Source organism: Siphateles boraxobius, unplaced genomic scaffold (genome assembly GCF_051911475.1).
Source record: "Siphateles boraxobius isolate OS27281-9 unplaced genomic scaffold, OSU_SipBor_1 139, whole genome shotgun sequence".
Lineage (NCBI taxonomy): Eukaryota > Metazoa > Chordata > Actinopteri > Cypriniformes > Leuciscidae > Siphateles > Siphateles boraxobius.
The window spans coordinates 415,001-427,500 of record NW_027508743.1 but is presented as its reverse complement, the minus strand read 5'-3'; the positions used below and the strand labels follow the sequence as shown (position 1 = coordinate 427,500).

Genomic DNA, 12,500 nt, shown 5'->3' with positions numbered 1-12,500 from the left:
TGAAAGTCATAAATCAATACTGCTGAATTTACTATCATTTTACATAATTTAAGCTCTTTTCGAAAACCTATGTGCTTTCTAACCAGACAGCATTGAGCAATCATAGATTGGCTCCTGTTTCCAAAAGGTTTCATAAGAAACCTCAGTTTAGCTCAGGCGGTATCGCATGTATTCCCTGCAGAGGAAGCGATTTCTAAATGCATTGAACAGTGACAGATTCCAAAGAAATTATTTCTAAATTATTTCACTTATAACATTGAAAATACATTTTTAGCTTGCCCTTGAGTAAAAGAAAATAACATTATATTGGTTGCCATTTTTTTTAAATGAATTGCATTTTTTGTTTTGTTTAATGCATTCTTATTTAATATTGTATGTGTATGTAGACCTATGTATATATATATATATATATATATATATATATATATATATATATATATATATATATATATATATATATATATATATATATTCTTATATAATTTTATTATTATTCATTTTATTTATATATATATTTATATTGTATTATTTATTATTGTTTATTTTATATATATATATATATATATATATATATACATTTTCTGAAGATATAAAGTTGCATGTGGCTTGCCTTTGCAAAACTCACCACCACAATTTGTTTGTTATATAGGTTGCATCAAATGTTGATTATTTTATAGATTTTTAAGAACATCATTGACAAAAGTGTTCTTAATATTAATGAATGATATGAATTATTCCCTCCCAGTACTGTTAACATTTTTTCCCCAACATTAAACTCAATTAAAACGCAATTTTCAAAGGTCTCTCTCTCTCTCTCTCTCTCTCTCTCTCTCTCTCTCTCTCTCTCTCTCTCTCTCTCTCTCTCTCTCTCTCTCTCTCTCTCTCTCTCTCTCTCTCTCTCTCTCTCTCTCTCTCTCTCTCTCTCTCTCTCTGTGACCTTGCATCAGTTCTGCTGCATCAGCATCTGGCCGCTCTCGGTCTCGCTGAGGATTATGGGAAAGCAACCCCCACTGGTGCCACAGTGCATTATGGGTAGTAAGAGCAGAGCTGGTTTGAAGTCTGATCCTCAGAGCCCTTCACAGATATCATCTCATATATGGTGCTTTCTGGACAGATACAGGAATCATCTTCAAAGCTCAACGCATGTCCATCTAATGCTGAAAGACTGCGAGCCGATCTGTAATACAGGGAAGAGTAAATCAGGTGATCGTGAGCGAAATGAACCGATAGCTTTCAGACAGACGGGCGTCTTCGGGATTATTATGGATTCAGACCATCCATCCACGACATTCACTGACCGACAAGCTTGTTGCAACAACATTGAATGAGCAGATTTTTGATAGTTATCTGTAGGGGTGTAACGATACCCTCATGCATGTCACGATTCGATACATATCACGATACTGAACTCACGATACGATATTATTGCGATACTCCAAGACACGTGATAAAAGGTTAACAAGAAATGTACTGTTGATTTAAAATGCTAAATTTGATGTAACATTGTGTGTGTAAATGAATAGGCTTGGACTCGGTGCTGGAAACACAGAGTTGGACAATAGAGACACCAGAATAAACATATTCATAATTCTGAAGCTGAAAATACACAATCATTTTAGATGAATATGCTTGAACTCTTTCACTCACTCGATATACAGGTCCTTCTCAAAAAATTAGCATATTGTGATAAAGTTCATTATTTTCCACAATGTAATGATAAAAATTAAACTTTCATATATTTTAGATTCATTGCACACCAACTGAAATATTTCAGGTCTTTTATTGTTTTAATACTGATGATTTTGGCATACAGCTCATGAAAACCCAAAATTCCTGTCTCAAAACATTAGCATATTTCATCCGACCAATAAAAGAAGTGTTTTTAATACAAAAAAAAAAGTCAACCTTCAAATAATTATGTTCAGTTATGCACTCAATAGTCAATACTTGGTCGGGAATCCTTTTGCAGAAATGACTGCTTCAATGCGGCGTGACATGGAGGCAATCAGCCTGTGGCACTGCTGAGGTGTTATGGAGGCCCAGGATGCTTCGATAGCGGCCTTAAGCTCATCCAGAGTGTTGGGTCTTGCGTCTCTCAACTTTCTCTTCACAATATCCCACAGATTCTCTATGGGGTTCAGGTCAGGAGAGTTGGCAGGCCAATTGAGCACAGTAATACCATGGTCAGTAAACCCTTTACCAGTGGTTTTGGCACTGTGAGCAGGTGCCGGGTCGTGCTGAAAAATGAAATCTTCATCTCCATAAAGCTTTTCAGCAGATGGAAGCATGAAGTGCTCCAAAATCTCCTGATAGCTAGCTGCATTGACCCTGCCCTTGATAAAACACAGTGGACCAACACCAGCAGCTGACATGGCACCCCAGACCATCACTGACTGTGGGTACTTGACACTGGACTTCAGGCATTTTGGCATTTCCTTCTCCCCAGTCTTCCTCCAGACTCTGGCACCTTGATTTCCGAATGACATGCAAAACTGAGCAACAGTCCAGTGCTGCTTCTCTGTAGCCCAGGTCAGGCGCTTCTGCCGCTGTTTCTGATTCAAAAGTGGCTTGAACTGGGGAATGCGGCACCTGTAGCCCATTTCCTGCACACGCCTGTGCACGGTGGCTCTGGATGTTTCTACTCCAGACTCAGTCCACTGCTTCCGCAGGTCCCCAAGGTCTGGAATCGGTCCTTTTCCACAATCTTCCTCAGGGTCCGGTCACCTCTTCTCGTTGTGCAGCGTTTTTTGCCACACTTTTTACTTCCCACAGACTTCCCACTGAGATGCCTTGATACAGCACTCTGGGAACAGCCTATTTGTTCAGAAATTTCTTTCTGTGTCTTACCCTCTTGCTTGTGGGTGTCAATGATGGCCTTCTGGACAGCAGTCAGGTCGGCAGTCTTACCCATGATTGCGGTTTTGAGTAATGAAACAGGCTGGGAGTTTTTAAAAGCCTCAGGAATCTTTTGCAGGTGTTTAGAGTTAATTACTTGATTCAGATGATTAGGTTAATAGCTCGTTTAGAGAACCTTTTCATGATATGCTAATTTTTTGAGGCAGGAATTTTGGGTTTTCATGAGCTGTATGCCAAAATCATCAGTATTAAAACAATAAAAGACCTGAAATATTTCAGTTGGTGTGCAATGAATCTAAAATATATGAAAGTTTAATTTGTATCATTACATTATGGAAAATAATGAACTTTATCACAATATGCTAATTTTTTGAGAAGGACCTGTATTTAAAATAATTTAGGCCACTTTTTACTGATAACTTCAGACATTTGGCATTATCAGGACACAAATATTATACATTATAGTCAACATTATTTATAGTAGTTTTAATGTAGTACTGACACTAAAACTCTGAGAACTTGAATTTCACAGTAATTTTCATTTTGTGTGAACTATACACAATACATTTACATCTATGCAATTGGCAGACGCTTTTATCCAAAGCGACTTATATTGCATTTCAAGGTACACATTTACATTCTCATCAGTTCTTGCTTTCCCTGGGAAACAATACATATTGTCACTATCCATCCACGATACATATTGATGCATTTTTGTATTGCGATATATATTGCTACACCCCTAGTAATCTGTGTATTGTTGTGTATGTGGACTGATGTGACACCCATCATGTTGTCTCTGGTCAGCATACGTGCTCTGATACAGTACGGAGGTTTATTTTCAGGTGTGCGTGTCGTTCAGTAATGACGTGTCGTGGTCTGTCGTCTGTAGCTGAACCTCTCGCTGCGGTCGCGGGTTTGAAGGTAAATAAATCACAGCTGGGCGGTTTCTCTACGCTAGCATACAGACGGTTAGGGATTATTTATAGATCCTCAAGGGTAAGTGCAGTTTAATAAGGGACTGCTGAGATTTGAATGCAGGATCTCATGTTTATTAGCCAGGTGCTTTTTCTAGTGTTTTAAGTTTTCTGCGTATAAGTGAATTGCACTTTTGTTTTGATTAATCTCTTTAATGTTTTTGACCTAGTAAAGCTGTTTTATTCTGCTGATATCTGCAGTATGTACACTGCCATTTAAAAGTTTGCAGTCTGCAATATATACATATTTGTAAATTTCTAATGTTCATCAAAAAATGCAGTTCAACAGTGAAATATTATTACGGTTTAAAATACATTTTTTATGTGAATATATGTTAAAATGTATATTTATTTATGAATTTTTTGCATCATTACTCCAGTCTTCAGTGTCACATGATGCTTCAGAAATCATTCAATATGTTCATGTTGATATTGCTGCCCTTTCTGGTTATTATCAATGTTAAAAACAGTTGTGCTGCTTCATATTATTGTGGAAACCGTGATACATTGTTTTTTTCAGGATTCTTTGATGAATAGAAAGTTCAAAAGAACAGAATCTTTTGTATCATTATGAATGTCTTTAATGTTCTTTTGATCAATTGAATAAAAGTTGGGATGCACGATATATATCGGCCACCATATCGGTATTTTTATTTATTTATGTATTAGTTTATTTATCAGGGACCATGCACAGTTCAAGCCCTGTACCAGAGTTAGCTATACGGCTAATTTACATCTGTGGTCCCCGGGCAAGGAAAAAAAAAAAGAAAAAAAGAAAAAGACAACATAAACACACAGTACTCACATAAAAACCAGAATACAAATATACAATATATAAAAGAGTCAATGATCACATATTTGATTCGCCTTCAGCCAAGTCTTTACGGACTTTTTAAAACTACTAAGGCTTGCACAATCTCTAATGTAATGTGGGATTAAGTTCCATTTTTCAACCACTGCAAATGAAAAAGCTGATTGTCCAAATTTAGTTTTCCTAAATTGAGTATAACAGTCACCTCTTACAGAAGCCCTGGTGACCCTTACATTATCATGTATCGGCTGATATATATTCATTTTTATTGTTATAGTTATCAACCAGATACAAAATTTTGTCTGATATATTAAAGCCGATAAATAATGGATTATTTCCTTCAGCTGAGACACTTTATATTAAAACATTGATGCATTATTAATAATAACTAGCACTCTTTTAGTTTTTTTGTAGGCCTATATATATATATATATATATATATATATTTAGCAACAATATGGTTTAATTAAAATATTTTCATGATTTTCCGTGCGTAGGCTATTCCATTTTATTTTTATATGCAAGTAATATTGTCCAGTGACTTGTTTGCATTATTTAGGCATTATTTTACATTTGGACATAGGAGTATAAAATTAATTTTAAAACTTACACTAGTTCAAACTAGGCTACTGTACTGCTTATGTTTGATTTACGTTGAAGTGTTTGGGACATGGTTTTTAATAGTGAGACGTTTGTGTAATCAGGCCTGCAAAAATTATATAACAATTGATTTAGATTTATCGGCTTTCAAATATCAAGAGTTATCGGTATCGGACAAAATCTTCATATTGGTGCATCCCTAAATAAAAGTATTCATTTCTGAATACTGACCCCAGCCTTATGAATTATAGTTTATGTTTAAATCAGATGCTAATGAGAACAGACCTGACTCTTTTTGGTGCCGTTTTCAGGCCAAGACTTTTGTGGTCACTGGAGCATTTTGCCAGCAAACAAGCATCGTTTAATGAAGTCTGATCCGTATCAGTCGTGAGTGACTGTGATGACGCTGCGGTTGGATCGGTTGTGCACCGTCAGCCCGTCTGAGCTGAAACACACAGCCATTTGTGTTCAGGTTTCACTCCTCACAGAACCAGCCGAGCTGAAAGGCTAACAGCTTGATAAGCAGGTGTTTGGGTTTGCGTAGTTTTGCACGTCTGCATTAATTTGACCTTTGCATTGCGTCCCGGTCCATAATGTGTGACACATGGAGCCGACAGCATCAAGACTGGTGCATATGAAAGTGTGAACTCTCTATTAAAAACTGCCAGCTGTCTGATCAACGTATTATGAAGTGTGACTGAAGTGTGTTAAAATCACACTGATCCTTTAATCTCTGGACACACAGCCAATAGAGCGGCTACGCAATGCCATTCACATGTGGATTTGATTATCCACTAACAATATTGATTATTTGGAGTGTGTGTATAATTGCTGTCCGCTGAGAGCCGTAGGGAAAGGACGCGAGGGAATCCACATGTGAGGCTCACGAGGTTTAGCATTTCCGTAGATGCGTCTGTCATCCATTAGGGTCTGATGTCAGAGCTCGTAAAGGAGCGTAGAAGCCTGTTCTTGGTTGTTATAGTTCATCCACATCAAAGAAACTCCATAATGATGAGTTATTGCTGCCAGGGTTTATGGGAGATGTTCGAGGGGCCCATCTGTGAATCTGGTGCCGTGACCCGGATCTCATTCTGGGCCAGCGTACAGCTGATGCCCGTCTCTCAGTTCCCTCCATCTGTTCACCTCATTCACACTCTTTATCAACAGCGTCGGGACGACAACTTTACACTGAGAGTGTGTGACAAATGAGTGTAAGTGGGGGTAGACAGAAGTGTACGGGACTCGTATAGTGGAAAATGTGTCCGATTAATCCGTCATAAAGAGGAAAACTGGTTGGGCTTATTTAACGGGATTACCTAAGGGAAAGTTGACAATTTTATTTATTTATTCATTAAAAATACAATAATAATAATGCATATAATGTGTGTATATTTGAAACTGTACATATTTTTGTATTTACTCTGAAATATAACAGCTGGGTAATTATCTAAAAATATTATATATTTTTAATATTATATAATAAAATAAATGACACGTATATTCATTTATTAATATGTATATTTTACTTTATTTTATTTTCTATACATGTTAAATGCATATGTAAAATTATTTAAAATATGACATTATATACATTATATATAATAATAAAATATTAATAAATAGGCAATATATTACTCAATTAAGTTTAGTTTGAACATGTAAATATGAGTCTAAATAAGTCTGTGTAGTTGTATTTTTTTTTTTTGCTCTGTGTTTGATGTTACGGTTTCGTGCGTGTGTGTGTCTCGGGTCTGTCCAGTCACACGAGTCAGTGCACATGTGTTAGTTTTGTATGTTTGTGTGTGTGTGCGTGCGTGTGTGTGTGTGCGTGCGTGTGTGTGTCTCGGGTCTGTCCAGTCACACGAGTCAGTGCACATGTGTTAGCTTTGTATGTATGTGTATGTGTATGTGTGTGTGTGTGTGTGTGTGTGTGTGCGTGTGTGTGTGTGTGTGCGTCTCGAGTCTGTCGAGTCACACGAGTAAGTGCACATGTGTTAGTTTTGTGTGTGTGTGTGTGTGTGTGTGTGTGTGTGTGTGTGTGTGTGTGTGTGTGTGTGTGTGTGCGTGTGTGTGTGTGTGTGTGTGTGCACGTATCAGGTCTGTCCAGTCACACGAGTCAGTGCACATGTGTGTGGTTGTGTTTGCGTGCGTCTCTGACAGATGTAAACAGTTATGAACTAATGTGGACAAACAAACAGCCCTGTCTTGTGTAGCGCTCTGGAAAAAAATGACCCAGTTTTGATGAATCCGCAGCTTTGATCCGGATTCATTTGCAGTTTCCTGCTCATTCATTCTATCATTATTTGGTTTGTAATTCTTTTAGGGGAAATAAATGCAGAAAAATAACACCGTGCTTATGCAGTCATATTGATATATTGCTATTATTTGTCTCAAAATATGCTTTTGATCCTCCTTACATCAGTTTAAAATAGATTTATATGTGCATATTTCCCTACAGATGAAGAATTAATAAAGAGGGTGGTTCTCTTATCCAGTCCAATTTTAGCTTTGTATAAAAACATGAATACATATAAATGCAGAAAGGCACAATTTATATTTATACATAAAAAACATTTTTGTCTTGTAGTATTATACTGCCTTCAGTGTCATGCAAAGGTTAAAATGCAACGTTTCGATGCATTTGGTGACAATGTGAATCATTGCAACACTGAAGCAGAACCTTTAACGCAGGATCAGAATTACCAAAAACATGTTGAGTTGATTACTCAGTGTTTATGTGAAACTATAGTCATCTGGATGCAATATCTTTAAACCGCCCACCACACACACACACATGGACACACACACGGACACAAATCAGGCAGTGTTGAATCATCTCTGCTTATTGATTTGTTCGTGTGGCTGACAGTTGATAACGCTTCTCCTTGTAACTGAACTCCAATAAATGTGTCGTTTCCTTCCGGCTCGTGTGTGTCGCTTCAATCTCAGCGCCGAGTCCAGTTTCAGACGTCTCGTCTGTCCTCCTGTCCTTGACATTCATCAAACATGTCCTCTTTTAGGCATGCTTGTCTTGAAACCGATCTCTTTAATACCTCATGTTTTCTCCTAGTCAGTGAGACGTCTCCTGCTTCTCAAAAGTTTCTCCTGAGGAAAAAAAGCATTAATCTCACATTTGACTTTCACAAGAGATCTTAATGATTTGTCAAAACAAAGTCTACAACTAAAAGTCTGAGTATAAACTCAATGATCCCTCATCAAATGATCTGAGCTGCTCCTCATCTCTATATTCTCACTGTATGATGACTATTGACTCATTTGAGTCTCGTTTTTATCTCTCCTGACTGAGGATCTTCAATTGAAACATCTGAGATGAGTTGATACAGAAAGCATACAAGTTTGACCCAACTATATGCATGTTTTGTAAGATTGACTTAACTTTTAAGGTCCTTGCACGCTGAGTCCAATTTCCGCGTCCGAAATTTTTCGCACGTTAAAAAATAAATACGACCTCACGTTATGTAAATCACGTTTACACACTGCCTACGAAACTTTCGTCCGTCATAAAAAAATTCGGATCGGGATCGATTTTCTGCGTTTTTCGCATCCGTGACAAGCATTTGAATGGTGTTTTGACAATTCCCAGCCAACGAATGACGGATACCAAAAAACGCATGCGAAATTTTCAGACTCCGTGTGCAAGGACCTTTAAACATATTTTATTAGATTGTCCTGGACTTGATACAAGTAGAATGCTTTTTATGAAGTTACCTCACTTAAGGACTTAATTAGTAAGATTATGCTTTGGATTTTTTATCATATGTTAATTTAAAAAATCTTGTATAATGTGACTTGCTGTTTTTGTTTGTTTGGTTTTTATTGTATTTATATGATATTTGTGTTTTTATAATTGAGTTTTTGCTATGAAAATAGCCTTGAATGCTGTCATGGCACTAATAACACTGAATCTGATACAGAAAGCAACATAATCGAAAGCCAGCTGAGGACTTATAGTTATAGTTTACTATAGTTATGGTAATACTTAAGGTATATTCTCGTCATATTCTCAGTGTGTTGGACATGTGCTGGTTTCTCATGTTGCTGAGGGTCTTGGCTGTGGTTGTGTCCCAGATACGCAGTGCTCTTCACCGCAGACAGGTGGCGCTGTGGGTCACGCTTCTCCGTCCCCAGAGATTACAGATGACCCATAAAACCACATACTCTGCTCAATGTGCTGAGATGACTGAATAAATGTGACCTGGCCTGATCTTCCTTCTCTTTCTCTTTCTTTCCACAGACATTTCCAGAATTTCATTTTACACAGGTGAGTGAATTATCATAATCTCTCTCTCTCTCTCTGTCTCTCTGTCTCTCTCTCTCTCTCCATGTTTAATTTCAAGTCGAGCAACACAGACTAAATCTCTGAGATGTGTGAAGTCTCCAGAGGAAGAGACGAGGGCGTTTTGTCTGTTCTGTTGACCTCAATGTGGTTCAGTGAGTCAGAAAAGTTAAAAAAAAGAATGAAAATTAATGGCTATCACTGTAATGACATTTTTTTTGTCCCAGTGACAATTAAATTTGTGTTGTTCACTGCAAGCAATAATGTTCTGGTAACACCTTACAACGAGGCTTCATTTGTTATCATTAGTTAACATGAATACAGCATTTATTAATCTTAGTTAATGTTAATTTCAACTTATAATACATTTTGAAATCAAAAGTTATCTATTAACATTAGTCAGTGCACTGTGAACAAACATAATCAACCGCAGTTTTTATTAACGAACCTTAACCTAGATTAATAAATGCTAAAAAATGTATTGCTCATTGTTAATTCATTGTTAAATGAGAAGTGTTGCCCATTTTATATGTCCATTTGCACATATTTGTTTGTGTTCACATTTGGTGTGGCGCTGAGGTTTGGATTCGTTAGTTTGTTATAATAATCGTGGTAACGAGAGGAAATGAACCAAAAAATATATATATAGTTCATATATTTTATTTATATACTATATTTTATATAAATTATGTATTAAAAGAATAAATACTGTATACATATGTGTGTGCAAAATGCATTGCTCGCTTTTAATTCATTGTTAAATGTGAAGTGTTACCCATTTTCTTTATCAGTATTTTTTGGCAATTTCCATTATATCTAACTATACATCCTTAAAGGTCAACTCCATCCATTTTGCATGAAAAAAGTTAAATTAAAATACATTAAATTTTGCTTATCAAGTGAAACCAACATGTTTTAAAGGACAACTCCGGCGCAAAATGAACCTTTGGTCTAATTACACATTGGTACATTGTCAACCGTTCTCTGAGATTTGTTTTCATGATTATCGAATGTAAAGAGTTTTATCTCTTAAAACCGTTTAGCTTATAACGCTAGTATATAGGGCATAGAGTAATGAAAATAAAAATTGCTAGTTAATACCAATAACAAAGCTCAAAACAGCCCAACACTAACACGGTAGCATAATGAGGGTCCCTACCTGCAAACTTAAGCATTGAGAACTTTGTAAGTGTACAGACAGTTTAATAAGAAGATACTTTATAAAGACAGTCCACTTCGCGTATACAGGCAGGAGCCATCTTTGGAAAACAGTCTCGACCAGTCGAATCACGAACGCCGAGCCAAGTGCGCTGGTGAGATGTGAACGAGCCAGAAGTTGTGATAAGGTTATTTATTTTCTCTTATGCGCTCAGTGCTTTCTTCCTGAAACAACGGACCATATGAGATTCCAAGACAGTTCAGCGCACTTGGCTCGGCGTTCCTTTAAAACATGTTGGTTTCACTTGATAAGCAAAATTTAATGTATTTTAATTTAACTTTTTTCATGCAAAATGCATGAAAAACATGTTTATTTTTTCACTCCACTGGTAATTAAGCATGAAAAATCAGTTTGTTTTCTATGTATATGTATATATACACTAGTACTAAGTATTTTGTAAGTGGAATGCATTTTAAATTAAAAAAAATTAGAAACATACTCTTTTTTTTTATGCGTTGTTTTTTTTTGTTGCACATATTTGTTTGTGTGTTCATATTTGCTGGGGCGTTGAGGTTTGGATTCATTAGTTTGGGGTCTCGCTGAGGTTCGTTTGACGTGGTAGCGAGAGGAAATGAACCGATGAGTCATCAGCGCTTGTGCTCTCAGTGTCTCAGCAGCCGCAGATATTAATATTCATCTCTGCGCTCTTCACGTCTTCACTGTCCTGCCATAGAAACGGCAGATTCACACGCACGTCACTGACGGAGACACAGTCATGCTGCGTCTCCAAATCAACAGTGTTTCACTGCGGGAATACTGGATTTGGAATTGGGAATATGTTTAATGCATGAATCATTTGGAATATAATTAATGCCTTAAGCAGAATGTGTTTAATATAAGGGGCCATAATTGAGTTAAAGGTGCATTGTGTAATATTTAGGAGGATCTGTTGACAGAAATGCAATATCATATCCATAACTATGTTTTAAGTGGTGTATATAGACCTTACATAATGAACCGTTATGTTTTTATTACCTTAGAATGAGGATTTCTGTCTACACACACCGCGGGTGTGTACATCGACATGTTTCTACAGTCGACGTGAACGAACAAACGCGATTCGTCACTATGTTGTTCTTAATGCAAAGAAGTGAATAAAACACTGACGCAATGACGAACAAGTAACAATAATATTCGCAATAACATATCGCTTTACTGAATAATTAAGTAAATATAATTTCTTAATTGTCTTTGTAAAGAAACCTCATTGCTGAACTGGATACTCTCTGTTATCTCAGACGACGACATCACTTCCTGTCGGCCACCGTAACTTCTGTTGGTTGCAATTCGCAACCTCACCACTAGATGCCGCTAAAAATTACACACTGCACCTTTAATACATGAAGCATAATGTGTTTAATATGAGGGGCCTAATTGAATGAAGAGGTCTGGCTTGAGATGTTATGTGTGGAAAATCAATTCAGCAGATTTTCTGATGTCAGAGTTGAGCATTTATTAATTTAGCAGACGTTATGAATACTTCAGCACAAGCGATTAATCATAAGCAATCAATAGTGCTGTAATACAGTTCTGAAAGTTGGCCAGAAAGGATCGATCCGGCACAGAACTGCAAGGTTAAATAGTATAAAATGAACAATTGATTTTAGCGAGAGTCACTGTCAGCAGGGTGAAGTTTGATCAGCATGTTAGTTTTGTGTTTCTGCAACACTGATGGTGTTCGTCCCGCACCTGGTTTACCAGCAGGAGTCAGATTAAAGATGCAGCTGTTTCCCGCCGTTC

General features: G+C 36.9%; 1 protein-coding gene across 23 annotated transcripts in view; it reads left to right on the top strand.

Moving 5' to 3' along the window:
• The window catches only part of ptk2aa (protein tyrosine kinase 2aa), a 119,089-nt gene that overhangs the window by 26,641 nt on the left and 79,948 nt on the right, over nucleotides 1–12,500 (top strand). For all 23 annotated transcript variants that reach the window (XM_077230091.1, XM_077230077.1, XM_077230076.1 and 20 more), the window contains exon 2: nucleotides 9,500–9,526. In XM_077230091.1, coding sequence (XP_077086206.1) covers nucleotides 9,500–9,526 — 27 coding nt within the window. The remainder of the gene's footprint in view (nucleotides 1–9,499; nucleotides 9,527–12,500) is intronic.